The sequence below is a fragment of the Salmo salar genome, chromosome ssa12 (assembly GCF_905237065.1).
Source record: "Salmo salar chromosome ssa12, Ssal_v3.1, whole genome shotgun sequence".
Lineage (NCBI taxonomy): Eukaryota > Metazoa > Chordata > Actinopteri > Salmoniformes > Salmonidae > Salmo > Salmo salar.
Window position 1 is genome coordinate 13,327,501 of NC_059453.1, and position 18,997 is coordinate 13,346,497.

The following is an 18,997-nucleotide window of genomic DNA, read 5'->3' on the forward strand; positions in this document are numbered from 1 at the left end:
AAGGACAGTCAAACAATAAATAATAAGAAACAAGTGTCTGTCCTAAATCGAGGAGAAATGTAAAAAACATCTGTAAATATATTAAATGACATTGTACACATTTTAACTGTTTTTGGGGGGTAGGCACAAACAAATGAATGTCCCAAGCAAGGATTCCCCCTCAACGATTGGTCCCGTAGTGTGTCAGTCATACGGATATTCTAGCCAATCGTCTGACCGGAAAAGTTCAACAGACGTTGCGGAAGACAGAAACATGCTGTTGGAAGTTGGCTAGCTAGCCAGGATGATAACGTAGCTAGCTGTAATATCTCAGCACATTGAGGAAGCAAATTCATCTATCGTCATGGACACACTTCGGAAAGCAGGACGAGGCAGCACAACATGCGTTTTCATTGCGTTAGTTGTGGCGACGTGTCTTGAAACGATTCGTGCTTTCGGCCATAGCCAAGACAGCGAATTCACGTTTATCTTACCAGCCGGAAGAACCGAATGCTTCTTCCAAACGGCTGCGAAGAACGTTACCATGGAAGTGGAGTATCAGGTAAACTAACTAGTTGCTTAGCTGTCTAGTGTGTGCATTGGCGAGCAACAAAAGATCGCAACACAGAAGTAGCAGGCTTGAAACGTTAGCTAATGTAAACACGATACAGTCCCAGAAAGGCTAGTTGTGACAATGATGCTATTCTCAGTTCTCCTCCTGAGATGGCTAACTACAGTAGCAAGCTAGTCGCGCCAGATAACGTTATCTAACTAGTTAAGGAGATAGCCACAGCAGCAAGCGATCTGGTTGTGCACTTAAGCATTTATGCTGTGTAGGACACTTGCCCCAGGCTACGCTTGCCGTACAAGCAATGATGCTGTTTTTCAGTGGTTTCCCCATCTATAACCTAACTTTTCGTATGATGCAGGTGAACCATATAGCTATAACCAAATTGTATCTTTCTCCTAAGGAACGGGAAAGTGCGATACCTAGTCAGTTGTACAACGGAATGTCTTCCGCATTTAACCCAACCCCTCTGAATCAGAGAGGTGCGGGGGCTGCCTTAATCGACCTCCACGTCTTCGGCGCCCGGGGAACAGGGGGTTAACTCCTGAGAGGGGTACATTTGCTCGTTAAATACTGTTTTATGAATGTGTCTCTCTGCATCTCTCGTCTTCCACTCTGCAGAGATTTAGCCAGTGTAAGTGTTACAAATACATCCTACCTAGTGATGTAAATACATCATTATAAACTGGGTCGTTTGAGCCCTGACTGCTGATTGGCTGACAACCGTGGTATATCAGACCGTATACCATGGGTATGACAAAACGTTGTTTTTGCTGTTATAACTACGTTGGTAATCAGTTTTATAATAGCAATAAGGCACCTCGGGGGGTTTGTGGTATATGGCCGTTATACCACGGCTGTGTCCAGGCATTCCGCGATACGTCGTGCCTAAGAACAGCCCTTAGCCGTGGTATATTGGCCATATACCACACCTCCTTGGGCCTTATTGCTTAATTCTACCACTTCACCTACATCTTGACACAAACTGCTCTAACAACTCTCTCAATTAGGTCATATCTATCAATATGTGTCTTCGTTCTATAGCCTATCTGTCCCAGTCCATCCACAGAGGGTAGCTAGCCTGATCCCAGATCTGTTTGTGCTTTTGCCTACTCCATTGTCAAGCATGTTGGCAAGAGAGCAGAAACAGAGTGGCCCCCCAGGCTACAGGGTAGCTCCAAGACTAGAGATCTATGTAAGTGCACACTTCAGAGGAGTAGAGATTATTGGGACGCAGGCAGCTCTAGTCTGTTTGTTCAGTGGGAGAGTCCCTGTAGTGGAGTTTACAGGCAGCTTGGCACCTATTCAACTCAACCGTGTGTGTCAAATCAAATCAAAATCAAATGTTATTTGTCACATACACATGGTTAGCAGTTGTTAATGCGAGTGTAGCGAAATGCTTGTGCTTCTAGTTCCGACCATGCAGTAATATCTAACAAGTAATATAACCTTACAATTTCACAACAACTACCTTGTACACACAAGTGTAAAGGAATGAATATGAATATGTACATAAATATATGGATGAGTGATGGCCGAACGGCAAATTGGAGTGAGTCTAGGGTGTCAGGTAGGGTGGAGGTGATATGGTCCTTGACTAGTCTCTCAAAGCACTTCATGATGTGTGTGTGTGTTGTGTAACCCCTCTCAGGCAGTGTGTGTGTGTGTTGTGTAACACCTCTCAGGCAGTGTGTGTGTGTGTTGTGTAACACCTCTCAGGCAGTGTGTGTGTGTGTTGTGTAACCCCTCTCAGGCAGTGTGTGTGTGTGTTGTGTAACCCCTCTCAGGCAGTGTGTGTGTGTGTTGTGTAACCCCTCTCAGGCAGTGTGTGTGTGTGTTGTGTAACCCCACTCAGGCAGTGTGTGTGTGTGTTGTGTAACCCCTCTCAGGCAGTGTGTGTGTGTGTTGTGTAACCCCTCTCAGGCAGTGTGTGTGTGTGTTGTGTAACCCCTCTCAGGCAGTGTGTGTGTGTGTGTTGTGTAACCCCTCTCAGGCAGTGTGTGTGTGTGTGTTGTGTAACCCCTCTCAGGCAGTGTGTGTGTGTGTTGTGTAACCCCTCTCAGGCAGTGTGTGTGTGTGTTGTGTAACCCCTCTCAGGCAGTGTGTGTGTGTGTGTTGTGTAACCCCTCTCAGGCAGTGTGTGTGTGTGTTGTGTAACCCCTCTCAGGCAGTGTGTGTGTGTGTTGTGTAACCCCTCTCAGGCAGTGTGTGTGTGTGTTGTGTAACCCCTCTCAGGCAGTGTGTGTGTGTGTTGTGTAACCCCTCTCAGGCAGTGTGTGTGTGTGTGTTGTGTAACCCCTCTCAGGCAGTGTGTGTGTGTGTGTTGTGTAACCCCTCTCAGGCAGTGTGTGTGTGTGTTGTGTAACCCCTCTCAGGCAGTGTGTGTGTGTGTTGTGTAACCCCTCTCAGGCAGTGTGTGTGTGTGTTGTGTAACCCCTCTCAGGCAGTGTGTGTGTGTGTGTTGTGTAACCCCTCTCAGGCAGTGTGTGTGTGTGTTGTGTAACCCCTCTCAGGCAGTGTGTGTGTGTGTGTTTGTGTAACCCCTCTCAGGCAGTGTGTGTGTGTGTGTTGTGTAACCCCTCTCAGGCAGTGTGTGTGTGTGTTGTGTAACCCCTCTCAGGCAGTGTGTGTGTGTGTTGTGTAACCCCTCTCAGGCAGTGTGTGTGTGTGTTGTGTAACCCCTCTCAGGCAGTGTGTGTGTGTGTTGATGTGTAACCCTCTCAGGCAGTGTGTGTGTGTGTTGATGTGTAACCCCTCTCAGGCTGTGTGTGTGTTGATGTGTAACCCTCTCAGGCAGTGTGTGTGTGTGTGTTGATGTGTAACCCTCTCAGGCTGTGTGTGTGTGTGTTGTGTAACCCTCTCAGGCAGTGTGTGTGTGTGTGTGTGTGTGTGTTTGATGTGTAACCCCTCTCAGGCAGTGTGTGTGTTGATGTGTAACCCTCTCAGGCAGTGTGTGTGTTGTGTAACCCTCTCAGGCTGTGTGTGTGTGTTGTGTAACCCCTCTCAGGCTGTGTGTGTGTGTGTGTGTTCAGCACTAGTGAAGGACTGAATGTTATGACATAAATCCTTGTCCTGTAACATCAGACTGTTCATGTATAGATGGGTTTTACGTGCCAGTAAGATTGACATATCTAGATGAACAGACATGTTTGTGTTTTGTTTTCCTTGTTTAATGGTGAGTGTGAGCGTGTCCATCTGATTTCAGTTGCGGTACAGAGAAACAGTTTACAGAGACTCAGTTCCTCCACCTTGGTGTAGAGATTAGGCCTATGTGATAGGGAATAGGGATGCAGACGAGCCCCTATGTACCTGTGACCAGAGCCCCTATGTAGTGTACTACCTGTGACCAAGAGCCGCTATGTAGTGTACCACCTGTGACCAGCGCCCCTATGTAGTGTACCACCTGTGACCAGAGCCCCTATGTAGTGTACCACCTGTGACCAGAGCCCCTATGTAGTGTACCACCTGTGACCAGAGCCCCTATGTAGTGTACCACCTGTGACCAGAGCCCCTATGTAGTGTACCACCTGTGACCAGAGCCCCTATGTAGTGTACCACCTGTGACCAGAGCCCCTATGTAGTGTACCACCTGTGACCAGAGCCCCTATGTAGTGTACCACCTGTGACCAGAGCCCCTATGTAGTGTACTACCTGTGACCAGAGACCCTATGTAGTGTACTACCTGTGACCAAGAGCCGCTATGTAGTGTACCACCTGTGACCAGAGCCCCTATGTAGTGTACCACCTGTGACCAGAGCCCCTATGTAGTGTACCACCTGTGACCAGAGCCCCTTTGTAGTGTACCACCTGTGACCAGAGACCCTATGTAGTGTACCACCTGTGACCAGAGACCCTATGTAGTGTACCACCTGTGACCAAGAGACCCTATGTAGTGTACCACCTGTGACCAAGAGCCCCTATGTAGTGTACCACCTGTGACCAAGAGCCCCTATGTAGTGTACCACCTGTGACCAAGAGCCCCTATGTAGTGTACCACCTGTGACCAAGAGCCCCTATGTAGTGTACCACCTGTGACCAAGAGACCCTATGTAGTGTACCACCTGTGACCAAGAGACCCTATGTAGTGTACCACCTGTGACCAAGAGACCCTATGTAGTGTACCACCTGTGACCAAGAGCCCCTATGGCTTCTCAGGAGAATGGAGGTACAGAATGTTCAGATAGTTTCTGTTCAACACATTTCTATCATCTGTCAGAGAGAATAGGGGATCCTGTCAGCTCTATTTACTCTATTTCTACTTGCACCATTCAGAGGGGTTCACGTCACTGAGTACACATCCTGTTTTACTCAGGTAACATTATCAGGTAACATTATCAGGTAACATTATCCCACACATCATGTTTCATGTCCTAGCTCTCTGACGTGCAGTGTGACTCATATCTATGGCTGTTGTAAAAGTACCTTTCTGATTGCGTGTGTGTGTGTGTGTGTGTGTGTGTGTGTGTGTGTGTGTGTGTGTGTGTGTGTGTGTGTGTGTGTGTGTGTGTGTGTGTGTGTGTGTGTGTGTGTGTGTGTGTGTGTGTGTGTGTGTGTGTGTTCCTCTCTCCAGGTGATAGCCGGTGCAGGTATGGATGTAGATTTCAAAGTTCTCTCTCCTCACGGGTTCCAGCTCATCTCTGAGTTCCGCCGCTCAGACGGAGTCCACATGTCAGTACCGCTGCCTCTCATTGGTCCAATCTACTCACACAACATCTCTTCCGTGATGTCACAGTTCAACCTCAGATCAACCTGGTGTCTTTTGACCTCGCTCTCTCCCCTTCCCTCTCTGTTTGGTTTGCTGTTGGCTTTGTGCCCACATCTCTGATTGGTTGCTTTCTCTGTGTGAGCGCCTCTGATTGGTTGTTTTTGTTCTAGGGTGGAACCTACGGAGGCAGGAGACTACCAGATCTGTTTTGACAACAGCTTCAGCCGCTTCTCGGAGAAGATGGTCTTCTTCGAGGTTTATTTGTATTAATATATCTTTATTAATTGGTTGATTTGATTTACTGTAAGTCGCTCTGGATAACAGCATCTGCTAATTTAATCAAATGTAAATAGAGATGCTATGAAGTGTGTGTGTGTGTGTAAAAATGCAGGTCATCATCGAGGGACAGCCGGGCGACGTGGGCGGGGATGACGAGTGGGCGGGGCTTGGCGAGCCTGAGAGCCTATTGGAGTACAAGCTGGAGGACATTAGGGTGAGTAGGCTATTGGATGGATGACCATGTCTTCAACACATTCACTGGAACGGAAGAGAGAAAAAACTGAACGTACACAGTACCTTTCCTCTTTTCAAACTGCCCCTCTCTCTCTCTCTTCCTCTCTTCACCATCACCCTCTCCTTCCTCCTCCTCTTCCTCTCTTCACCATCACCCTCTCCTTCCTCCCCCTCTTCCTCTCTTCACCATCACCCTCTCCTTCCTCCCCCCTCTCTCTCTTCCTCTCTTCACCATCACCCTCTCCTTCCTCCCCCTCTCTCCTCTTCCTCTCTTCACCATCACCCTCTCCTTCCTCCCCCTCCCTCTCTTCCTCTCTTCACCATCACCCTCTCCTTCCTCCCCCCCTCTCTCTCTTCCTCTCTTCACCATCACCCTCTCCTTCCTCCCCCCTCTCTCTCTTCCTCTCTTCACCATCACCCTCTCCTTCCTCCCCCCTCTCTCTCTTCCTCTCTTCACCATCACCCTCTCCCTCCTCCCCCCCCTCCTCTCTCTCCCCTCTCTTCACCATCACCCTCTCCTCCTCCCCCCCCTCTCTCTTCCTCTCTTCACCATCACCCTCTCCTTCCTCCCCCCTCTCTCTCTCTCTCTCCACCATCATCCTCTCTCTCCCCCTCCCCCCCTCCTCTCTCTCCCCCTCCCCCACCCTCCTCTCCCCACCCTCCTCTCTCTCCCCCCTCCCCCTCCCTCCTCTCTCTCCCCCTCCCCACCCTCCTCTCTCCCCCCTCCCCCTCCCTCCTCTCTCTCCCCCTCCCCACCCTCCTCTCTCTCCCCCTCCCCACCCTCCTCTCTCTCCCCCCTCCCCACCCTCCTCTCTCCCCCCCTCCCCACCCTCCTCTCTCTCCCCCTCCCCACCCTCCTCTCTCTCCCTCCCCTCCCTCCTCCTCTCTCTCCCCCTCCCCACCCTCCTCTCTCTCCCCCCCTCCCCACCCTCCTCTCTCTCCCCCCTCCCCACCCTCCTCTCTCCCCCCTCCCCACCCTCCTCTCTCCCCCTCCCCACCCTCCTCTCTCTCCCCCCTCCCCACCCTCCTCTCTCTCCCCCTCCCCACCCTCCTCTCTCTCCCCCCTCCCCACCCTCCTCTCTCTCCCCCCTCCCCACCCTCCTCTCTCCCCCCTCCCCACCCTCCTCTCTCCCCCTCCCCCACCCTCCTCTCTCTCCCCCTCCCCACCCTCCTCTCTCTCCCCCTCCCCACCCTCCTCTCTCTCCCCCTCCCCACCCTCCTCTCTCTCCCCCCTCCCCACCCTCCTCTCTCTCCCCCCTCCCCACCCTCCTCTCTCTCCCCCCTCCCCACCCTCCTCTCTCTCCCCCTCCCCACCCTCCTCTCTCTCCCCCCTCCCCACCCTCCTCTCTCTCCCCCCCTCCCCACCCTCCTCTCTCTCCCCCCTCCCCACCCTCCTCTCTCTCCCCCTCCCCACCCTCCTCTCTCTCCCCCTCCCCACCCTCCTCTCTCTCCCCCTCCCCACCCTCCTCTCTCTCCCCCCTCCCCACCCTCCTCTCTCTCCCCCTCCCCACCCTCCTCTCTCCCCCCCTCCCCACCCTCCTCTCTCTCCCCCCCTCCCCACCCTCCTCTCTCTCCCCCCCTCCCCACCCTCCTCTCTCTCCCCCCCTCCCCACCCTCCTCTCTCTCCCCCTCCCCACCCTCCTCTCTCCCCCTCCCCACCCTCCTCTCTCCCCCCCTCCCCACCCTCCTCTCTCCCCCCTCCCCACCCTCCTCTCTCCCCCCTCCCCACCCTCCTCTCTCTCCCCCTCCCCACCCTCCTCTCTCTCCCCCTCCCCACCCTCCTCTCTCTCCCCCCTCCCCTTCCTCCTCTCTCTCCCCTCCCTCCCCCTCCTCTCTCTCCTCCCCCACCCTCCTCTCTCTCCCCCTCCCCACCCACCCTCCTCTCTCTCTCCCCCTCCCCACCCACCATCCTCTCTCTCTCCCCCCTCCCCCTCCCTCCTCTCTCTCCCCCCTCCCCACCCTCCTCTCTCTCCCCCTCCCCTCCCTCCTCTCTCTCCCCCTCCCCACCCTCCTCTCTCTCTCCCCTCCCCACCCTCCTCTCTCTCCCCTCCTCCCCACCCTCCTCTCTCTCCCCCTCCCCACCCTCCTCTCTCTCCCCCTCCCCACCCTCCTCTCTCTCCCCCCTCCCCACCCTCCTCTCTCTCCCCCCTCCCCACCCTCCTCTCTCTCCCCCCTCCCCACCCTCCTCTCTCCCCTCCCTCCTCTCTCTCTCCCCTCCCCACCCTCCTCTCTCCCCCCTCCCCACCCTCCTCTCTCTCCCCCTCCCCCACCCTCCTCTCTCTCCCCCTCCCCTCCCTCCTCTCTCTCTCTCCCCTCCCCACCCTCCTCTCCCCTCCCCACCCTCCTCTCTCTCTCCCCCTCCCCACCCACCCTCCTCTCTCTCCCCCTCCCCACCCACCCTCCTCTCTCTCCCCCCTCCCCACCCACCATCCTCTCTCTCTCCCCTCCCCACCCTCCATCCTCTCTCTCCCCCCTCCCCTCCCTCCTCTCTCTCCCCCTCCCCACCCTCCTCTCTCTCTCCCCTCCCCACCCTCCTCTCTCTCCCCCTCCCCACCCTCCTCTCTCTCCCCTCCTCCCCACCCTCCTCTCTCTCCCCCTCCCCACCCTCCTCTCTCTCCCCCTCCCCACCCTCCTCTCTCTCCCCCCTCCCCACCCTCCTCTCTCTCCCCCTCCCCACCCTCCTCTCTCTCCCCCCCTCCCCACCCTCCTCTCTCTCCCCCCTCCCCACCCTCCTCCTCTCTCTCCCCCCCTCCCCACCCTCCTCTCTCTCCCCTCCTCCCCACCCTCCTCTCTCTCCCCCCTCCCCACCCTCCTCTCTCTCCCCCTCCCCCACCCTCCTCTCTCTCCCCCTCCTCCCCTTCCTCCTCTCTCTCCCCCTCCCCACCCTCCTCTCTCTCTCCCCTCCCCACCCTCCTCTCTCTCCCCCCTCCCCACCCTCCTCTCTCTCCCCTCCTCCCCACCCTCCTCTCTCTCCCCCCTCCCCACCCTCCTCTCTCTCCCCCCTCCCCACCCTCCTCTCTCTCCCCCCTCCCCACCCTCCTCTCTCTCCCCCTCCCCACCCTCCTCTCTCTCCCCCTCCTCCCCACCCTCCTCTCTCTCCCCCTCCCCACCCTCCTCTCTCTCCCCCTCCCCACCCTCCTCTCTCTCCCCTCCTCCCCACCCTCCTCTCTCTCCCCCTCCCCACCCTCCTCTCTCTCCCCCCTCCCCACCCTCCTCTCTCTCCCCTCCTCCCCACCCTCCTCTCTCCCCCTCCCCACCCTCCTCTCTCTCCCCCCTCCCGCCCTCCTCTCTCCCCCTCCCCACCCTCCTCTCTCCCCCTCCCCACCCTCCTCTCTCCCCCCTCCCCACCCTCCTCTCTCCCCCTCCCCACCCCTCCTCTCTCTCCCCCTCCCCTCCTCCTCTCTTCTCTCTCCCCTCCCCACCCTCCTCTCCCCTCCCCCCACCCTCCTCTCTCTCTCCCCCCTCCCCACCCACCATCCTCTCTCTCCCCCCCTCCCCACCCACCCTCCTCTCTCTCCCCCCTCCCCACCCACCCTCCTCTCTCTCCCCCCCTCCCCACCCACCCTCCTCTCTCTCTCCCCCTCCCCACCCACCATCCTCTCTCTCTCCCCCCCTCCCCCCCACCCTCTCCTCTCCCCCTCCCCACCCACCCTCCTCTCTCTCCCCCCTCCCCACCCACCCTCCTCTCTCTCTCCCCCCCCTCCCCCCACCCTCCTCTCTCCCTCCCCACCCTCCTCTCTCTCTCCCCCCTCCCACCCCTCCTCTCCCTCCCCACCCTCCTCTCTCTCTCCCCCCTCCCCACCCACCCTCCTCTCTCTCTCTCCCCCTCCCCACCCACCTCCCTCTCTCTCTCTCCCTCCAGGAGTCCATAGACTCAGTACACCGTCGGTTAGAGAGAAGTCATCAGATGCAGACGGTACTGAGAGCGTTTGAGGCCAGGGACCGTAACCTGCTAGAAGACAACCTGTGGAGAGTCTCCTTCTGGTCCTGTACCAGTCTCATTGTAATGCTGGGGGTCGCACTAACTCAGGTAACACAGCCACACACTAGGACAACCTGTGGAGAGTCTCCTTCTGGTCCTGTACCAGTCTCCTAGTTACAGACCTGCCAACCTGCACAACATTTCAGGTCTAAGTATGCTGGTACGAAAAACGACCCTAAAATATGCAGGAAGATGCTTCTAGTTGGCAGATGGAGGTTTTTGACTCAACCGCTTGAAGTTGGGCCAATCAGAGGACTCTGGCGAGGAAGAAATCTCTAGCTCCCAGCTTGATCTCAGAAACAGCAGTAGATGTGAGTTCATTGACTAGCAAGGAAACACCTGTTGTGTTGCAGTAGGTCAGCGGTGCAGTAGGTCAGCGGTGCAGTAGGTCAGCGGTGCAGTAGGTCACTGCGTGATTGAAAACAGACATGGCATATTAAACATATTTAAAACATTTTTGCTACTGAGGAGCAGCCAATTACCAAGCACCCATAACGTCAATAGCAGGGCTATTCAACTGTGACCCTACGAGGTCCGGAGCCGGCTGGGTTTCTGTTCTACCTGATCATTAACTACACCCACCTGGTGTCCCAGGTCTAAATCAGTCCCTGATTAGAGGGGAACAATGAAACAATGCAGTGGAACTGGCTAAGAGGTCCAGAGTTGAGTTTGATTTGATTTGTCCTTTATTTAACTAGGCAAGTCAATTAAGAAGAAATTCTTATTTACAGTGACGGCCTACCAAAAGGCAAAAGGCCTCCTGCGGAGACGTGGGCTGGGGCTAAAAATAAAAATATAGGACAAAACACACATCACGACAAGGGAGACACCACAACACTACATAAACAGAGACACCACAACACTACATAAACAGAGACACCACAACACTACATAAACAGAGACACCACAACACTACATAAACAGAGACACCACAACACTACATAAACAGAGACACCACAACACTACATAAACAGAGACACCACAACACTACATAAACAGAGACACCACAACACTACATAAACAGAGACACCACAACACTACATAAACAGAGACACCACAACACTACATAAACAGAGACACCACAACACTACATAAACAGAGACACCACAACACTACATAAACAGAGACACCACAACACTACATAAACAGAGACACCACAACACTACATAAACAGAGACACCACAACACTACATAAACAGAGACACCACAACACTACATAAACAGAGACACCACAACACTACATAAACAGAGACACCACAACACTACATAAACAGAGACACCACAACACTACATAAACAGAGACACCACAACACTACATAAACAGAGACACCACAACACTACATAAACAGAGACACCACAACACTACATAAACAGAGACACCACAACACTACATAAACAGAGACACCACAACACTACATAAACAGAGACACCACAACACTACATAAAGAGAGACCTAAGACAACAACACAGCACGGCAGCAACACAACATTACAACACAGCAAGGTAGCAACACAACATGACAACAACATGGTACTGTAGGAGAACAAAACATGGTACAAACATTATTGGGCACAGACAACAGCACAAAGGGCAAGAAGGTAGAGACAACAATACATCACGCAAAGCAGCCACAACTGTCAGTAAGCGTCTCCATGATTGAGTCTTTGAATAAAGATGGGTCTATAGTCTACCATTCCTATAGAGGTTCTTCTGCCAACACCATTATTGGGCTAAAAGGTGCGTTTGATTTGAGCAGTGTGGGGGTCTTCTGCCAACATCATTATGGGCTAAAAGGTGCGTTTGATTTGAGCAGTGTGGGGGTCTTCTGCCAACATCATTATGGGCTAAAAGGTGCGTTTGATTTGAGCAGTGTGGGGGTCTTCTGCCAACATCATTATGGGCTAAAAGGTGCGTTTGATTTGAGCAGTGTGGGGGTGGCGCGCGTCGTCGTGTGGGCCGGGGGGACCGTCACCACAAGTGGTTCTCATTAAAATGATTCAAGGTTGGCAGGTCTGTAGTTATGATGGGGGTCGCACTCGCACACATTTTACACACACACACACACACACACACACACACACACACACACACACACACACACTAGGACAACCTGTAGACACACTAGTTATACACACACTATACTAGTGTAATCAGTCACTCAGGTAACATTATCTCAGTGTCTAACTGTCCGTTCCTCCTCTCTCAGGTCTATACCGTCCGCAGACTGTTTGACGATAAGAGGCGTGTCTGTACATAAAGACACGCCCACTCCGCCACCTCACAGCCAATCAGGGTTAAGGTGGGAAGAGGAGAGGAGAGGAAGGAAGACGAGGAAGCAGAGGAGGATACAGAAGAGTAAATATCCTGTATCACGAATTGCACCCTATTCCCCATCTAGAGTCTATCTCTGGTCAGGAGTTTAAATTAAACATTTTTAATTGAACCTTTATTTAACTAGGCAAGCCAGTTAAGATTTACCTAGGGGCAGAACGACAGATTTGTACCTTGTCAGCTCCGGGGATTCGATCCAGCAACCTTTCGGTTACTGGCTCAACGCTCTAACCACTAGGCTACCAGCCGCGCCTAGTAGTGCACTATCTAGGGAATAGGGTGCTATTTGGGACGCTGCCGTACAACTTTGCCATCTGGGCTCAACACAGTGCCTTTTACTCCCTGGGTAGTGTTCATTAGACACAGAACTAGACAACAGTTAGAAGTGACGGAGGTCCTGCCTCAATTTGTCCAATAAGAATGTTCACTTTTGCGTTCCCGGGAAAACATTTTTCCGACCTGTTTGTGCTTATTGAACGCAGCTCTGGGACCGTGTCCACAAAGAGTCCATGTCATCTGATTCATTATGATCTAAAGGGCCGAACTGATCCTAGATCAGCCCTCGTACTCTGAGAGACTTCATGTTCATTCATTTTTTTAGTTTTGGATCATCCCATAGAAATAGAATCACTAGAATGAGAGACTCATCGTTTGTAGATCAGTGGGTCAAGGGGCGGACTGGCATTTCGGGCAAATACCAGATGGGCTGGTTCATTTTTAGCCCAGTGGCCCTGTCTCAATTAGCATTTTGTAAAAATGATATAATATAATTTTTACAAAATGAAAATGTTCTATATCTAATAATGCGTGCGTCATGGGAAAAAAATGGGTCAGTGTGTTAGAAATTCTGCCCCTGAGTCAGTCAAATCAAATGTATTTATATAGCCCTTCGTACATCAGCTGATATCTCAAAGTGCTGTACAGAAACCCAGCCTAAAACCCCAAACAGCAAGCAATGCATGTGAAAGAAGCACGGTGGCTAGGAAAAACTCCCTAGGAAAAACTCCCTAGAAAGGCCAAAAACCTAGGAAGAAACCTAGAGAGGAACCAGGCTATGAGGGGTGGCCAGTCCTCTTCTGGCTGTGCCGGGTGGGTATTATAACAGAACATGGCCAAGATGTTAAAATGTCAGTCAGTCATCATTTACCCACAATGCATCAAGGATGTGATCCGCTCAAAAGTGCACGTTGGGTTTAAATCTCTCTAGTAATTGAATTTCTATGGATCCTCCTATTTTACCAGAACAAGCCCCACCCAACCCCTAATGTCCTCTCATTGGTCCATGTCTTTGTGATGTTGTGGGTAACCAATCACCTTTTTTTGGTGTTACCGAGTTTTATGTGCCAGTAAGATTCTATGCTGATATCTAGATGAACAGGTATGTTTGTGGGTGTTTTTCCGTGGGTGTGGGTGGATGGGTGTGTGTGTGGGTGGATGGGTGTGTGTGTGGGTGGATGGGTGTGTGTGTGGGTGGATGGGTGTGTGTGTGGGTGGATGGGTGTGTGTGTGGGTGGATGGGTGTGTGTGTGGGTGGATGGGTGTGTGTGTGGGTGGATGGGTGTGTGTGTGGGTGGATGGGTGTGGGTGTCCATCTAACTTCAGTTGTGGTTAAGGGGACAGAAACAGTTTACAGAGAACCTAGTTTACCGTTGATCCTAAAGCTTTCGCTACGTCCCAATCCTCCACCCTTCCCCCCCCCATACTTGCCTTGCACACACTCAGTCATGGGTTTAATGGTTGAAACTCCCTCCAGCCAATGACTACACCATTCCAATGCTTTTTAAACCATAACAAAAAGTGTACGAGTGCAGACGTTGGGAGATGGGTGGAGAATTTGGAGGCAACCTGTGATTGTAACTAAGAAGGGAGTGGTACTTTGAGCATTCTTAACCATGTTGCCATGGCAGCCAGTGATTTTAATGTTGTTTTTTACACAATAAAAGACAGAACATTTGATTTGAGGAATGGTGTAGTTGTTCTTTTATTGTATAGCACCAGGACCTGGAGTCGTATCCACAAAACACCTCAGAGTAGGAGTGCTGATCCGGGATCTGTCCCTATAATCTGATTCATTATGACCTAACAGGCAAAACTGATTCTAGATCAGAACTATTCTGAGATGCTTTGTGGTTTACGGTCCCAGGATGAATGGTACTGATTGCAGTGGACAGCTGTTGCCCTCTAGTGGCGTACTGACATCATGACAAACATACAGACCACAGTATACCCTACGAAACATGTCATTTTCCAGGAAGTTGCCTTGTATTTTTTAACTTTTGTAGGCTTTTTAAATGGTCTTTAGCGCAAATACCACATAAAAGGCATCTAGCAGAAGTAAATTCATCGACAAACAAATAAAATCGTATATATTTAATTTGATATATAATCGTCAAGCCCACTCAAAAGACTAGGGGACATGACCCTGAAGTTAGACGTAGGATGATGAACTGGACAGCTAACCGTGTGGCTTTCATAGGTAATTTACTCATTCAGAGAGAGAGAGGGAGAGAGAGAGGGGGAGGGAGGGAGAGAGGAGATTGATTGATTTAGACTTTATTAGGATCTCCAAGGGAAGTGGGAGGAGTCTGGAAGCGACAAAGAGAGATGGAGAGAGGTAGTTGAGCAGTGAAAGAGGGAAGGAAAAGAGAGAGATGGAGGGATACTAAACTAAAACAAGCAGCAGGTAGGCATCCCACAATCCTTCAGGAAAATACAGGAAAATGAAATGAGTGTTTGACATCCACTAAGTCACAAGGTGTGTGTGTGTGTGTGTGTGTGTGTGTGTGTGTGTGTGTCCACGTGCATGCTTGTGTGTTAACCTGCAGCTTGTCTTCAGGGGAAACCAGAGACATGTGAGGAGAAACATAAACAGTCTCTCACACATCTAACAGCACAACACCCTGAAAACACTAGAAGACAAGCTATCTCCACATCGCCCCCTGTGGCCAGGAGTGACATGACAGGCTCTAAGTTCTCTGTGGGGGGGCGGGGGGTCCCATTGGTAGGATCAGCTTCCCCTCCCCTAATTTTAACCTAACCTGATTAGTGGAGGTAAATGCTAAACTGACCCCAGGTCAGTGTCTAGGGGCAACTTCACCCTAGACAGTGTACCATGCAGTGTAGTACCTTATTGGTGCACCACCCTGGGGCCTAGGTTAGCATGGTAGCATTAAAGGCTAGCTCCATAGCGTCCCCATGTGGACTGGACTAGCATGACTGGGCATCACAGGCTCCATGCAGCGAGATACCTTATTGGTGCACTGCCGCACTGCGTTGAGGATCTAACGTCTTACTGGTTGTCCTAGTGGAAATCAAAAGCCAATGAAGTGTTACGTTCCAAATATTTGATTTTAGTTTGGGAGGGAATTTAAGACGGATAATGTACTATCAAATGAACATATCAATGAATGTTGTAATGAAATGTTGACCTCTAGAGGACAAATGATCAATAAGTCTCTGAAAAGTGGGAAAGGTACTCATGGAATGTGTTCTGGTGCAATGAATCTTACTGTTGTAAATTACAGTGTGTCAATGTTATTGCATCCCTACTCAGATAAACCATATTAATAATACACACCGATGCATCAATACAATTCTCAACTGAAGCATGGCTCTGCAGTCTTGTGTGTGTGTGTGTGTGTGTTTATATACTGACTGCAGTAGGGCCTTGGTCTTGCGTGTCGGGTCGTCTGGTTTAAAGTTCTTGTATTCCTCCACCTCTTTCTCCAGAGATAGAAGCTGGCTCTGGAGTTTACTACGTAACCCTGGCAACGTGTCCCGGATGTGCTTGGTCAGTTGCTGGAGGGAGAGAGTGTGTGTATATATACGTTTGTTCGTGTATCTGTCAAATTGTATTTGTCACATGCTTGGTAAACAACAGGTGTAGACTAACAGTGAAATGCTGAGAGAAACACACAGAGATAACAGAATACTAAACTGACATCTGGAATTGTTTTAATGTCATACCATGGATCATTTAGCTTTTTGATTTAGAATTTTAGGACCCTTTAGGTATTTGAAGAAAATATTGAATTTGTCTTTTACTACTATAGTCCTTAGAAATGCATTGAATAACACATTCATAAATGGCCAAACAGACAGTAAAAAAATAAATCGTAAGGAATAAGGTTTTGAAGTGTCTGTCCAATATCTAGGACACAAAAGAAAGCTCAGGAAATACATAGATATTTTTTGGACACATATTTAACCCCTTTTTTGTGTGTGTGTGGGGCACAAAACTACTTCCGTACATTTTTTAGAACTGATAACTGGATCACGTTCAGACAAGTCCTGTGACACGTGTGGGGGTCCTAGAGCAAAACGGAGTCTCATCTTTCCATAGAGTGGTCATTTGAGTGGTAGTTTGTTGGCCTAACCCAGGGCTGCCCCAACCCTCTTCCTGGAGATCTAGTGTCCTGTAGGTTTTCAGTCCAACCCTCTTCCTGGAGATCTACTGTCCTGTAGGTTTTCAGTCCAACCCTCTTCCTGGAGATCTACCGTCCTGTAGGTTTTCAGTCCAACCCTCTTCCTGGAGATCTACTGTCCTGTAGGTTTTCAGTCCAACCCTCTTCCTGGAGATCTACTGTCCTGTAGGTTTTCAGTCCAACCCTCTTCCTGGAGATCTACTGTCCTGTAGGTTTTCAGTCCAACCCTCTTCCTGGAGATCTACTGTCCTGTGGGTTTTCAGTCCAACCCTCTTCCTGGAGATCTACTGTCCTGTGGGTTTTCAGTCCAACCCTCTTCCTGGAGATCTACTGTCCTGTGGGTTTTCAGTCCAACCTTCTTCCTGGAGGTTTTCAGTCCGGGCAAAATGTAAAAGCAATGGTATTCAGGCAAAACCTCATGAAAGGCATCTGGCAGAAGTAAATTAATAGACAAACACAAATATAATTAGATATTTAACTTAAAAAATAAGCACGTTTCCACGAATTGGATAATATAATTGTCTAGCCCATAACAAAGGTTAGGGGACATGACCCTGAAGTTAGACGTAGGATGATGTCACTTTACAGTTTTTCTCAATTGCTAAAACACCATTTCTGACACCTTGCTCCATTTCCTGAAAACATTAAACATCATCTTCAAGCACTATTTACATAACCTCTGACTCCTCTCGCAAAATGAAACATTCGCCTCAAAACAGTTTTACCTGTGTTCAAAATCAAACACTGCTCTCAAATCATAAACAAAGTGATCAAAATGATATACACTCTCAAGCAGTCAGTAAACAATACACCGAAAAATAGAAAACACATTGTTCAAAACATACAATTCTCAGGGAGAAGTACATTTTTAATCTAAAAATATATTCATATTTTTCCGTCATTGTCTTTTGATGAACGAAAACATGTTCTATCATAGTAGCTCAAAATTGATCAGAAATTACTACTCTGCTTTGCTCTTTGCAATTTAGTTTTTTGTTCTTCCTCCTCCTTGTACCCCTATTTTTACAGTACTGTACCCTGCATCTCACAAACTTGTCCTTTGTCTCTGTGATACTGTAATTCTTGTTCTTTGTTGATACGAACCTGCAACCAGTCAAAATCTATTGAGCAGTCAGTACTGTTAATAAATGGAAAGCACAATGTTCAGGGCCATACAATCTGTCCATTGTACAGTATACAGCCTACAATGCACTGTACAACAGGGACAAAAAAGGGACAAAAATCAAAGGAGTAAACATGTGATCAATGTGCTTCTTCTTGTCTTTGGGCTGGGTCAGGCCAGAGCACTTCGTCGACATCACAAGCAATATTGTCCCTTCTGAGGCAACGGGGGAAGAAGCCTCTTGTGTGCCGTATCCAGCCCTGACATGATTCCTCACCTATATCACCACAGGCTAAATCCATGGCTTGCAGCAGATTTACTCTGGTGTAGGGTTGTCTATCATACACTTTCCATCTCCAGGAGGAGAAAAACTCCTCAATCGGATTCAGGAAAGGCGAGTATGGAGGGAGGTACAAGTTCATAAACTGCCCATTGATGTTAAACCATTCCCTTACCTGAGCAGCTCGGTGGAAACTGACATTGTCCCACAGTATCACATAGGTGGGAATGGGATTCTCATTTCGCTCTTGAACCTGCTGCTCAAATAAAATATCTCTTAGATTGGCACTAAATGTTAGAAGGTGCTGGTTGTTATATGGCCCGAGTGTAACATGGTGATGTAGAACACCATGGTTGCTGATAGCAGCACAGATTGTGACATCGCCACCTCGTTGACCAGGGACTTCAACAATGGCCCCGCTGTCCAATCATGTTTCGGCCTCTCCTTCTCGTCTTTGTTAGATTGAAGCCTGCTTCATCGACAAAGATGAACTCATGGGGTCTGTCCAAGGATTCCAAGTCAAATATTGTCTGTGTAGAAATACAATATACTGTATGTAGGATTTTGTAAGTCGTACAGAGACAGTGCTATACTGTAGAGTACAATTAGGCCTACTGTATGCACTTCTGATTCACATACATTGTATGTACTGAAGAGTAATGTCATTCACATAGTATGTGTTAGTACTGTAGACAATCTGGATTACAGTAAATGTTTCTGAATGTACACTGACTTGCACATACTGAGCTCGCAGTTCTTTCACCCTTGGTGAGTTGCGCTCAAAAGGTACTCTGTATGCTTGTTTCATTCGCATCCTGTTACGATGGAGGACACGGTCAACTGTGGAAATGCTCACACTGTCAATTCCCTGGAAGTGTGTGTTGTCTTGTATCACTCGTTCCTGGATTTCTCTGAGTCGTATTGCATTATCTTGAAGGACCATGCCAACTATAACGGCCTCTTGCTCCCGAGTGAATATAGCTGTCCTTCCACCTGCATGTGGCAGCCTTGCAATTCTACAAAAAGTAGTTGTGCAGTTACAAAACATATTCATGCAGTACAATACATACAGTGATTAACTTTACAAATGTC

At 50.1% G+C, this 18,997-nt stretch overlaps 1 protein-coding gene across 1 annotated transcript; it reads left to right on the forward strand.

The window, feature by feature from the left end:
• Positions 1–249: 249 nt before the first annotated feature.
• Positions 250–14,034, forward strand: tmed1 (Transmembrane emp24 domain-containing protein 1). The gene is given in 6 exon segments (NM_001141732.1): positions 250–541; positions 5,118–5,215; positions 5,423–5,507; positions 5,644–5,745; positions 9,628–9,795; positions 11,954–14,034. Coding segments are annotated over 6 exon segments (702 nt in total). The 5' UTR covers positions 250–343; the 3' UTR covers positions 12,005–14,034.
• The last annotated feature ends 4,963 nt before the right edge of the window (positions 14,035–18,997 follow it).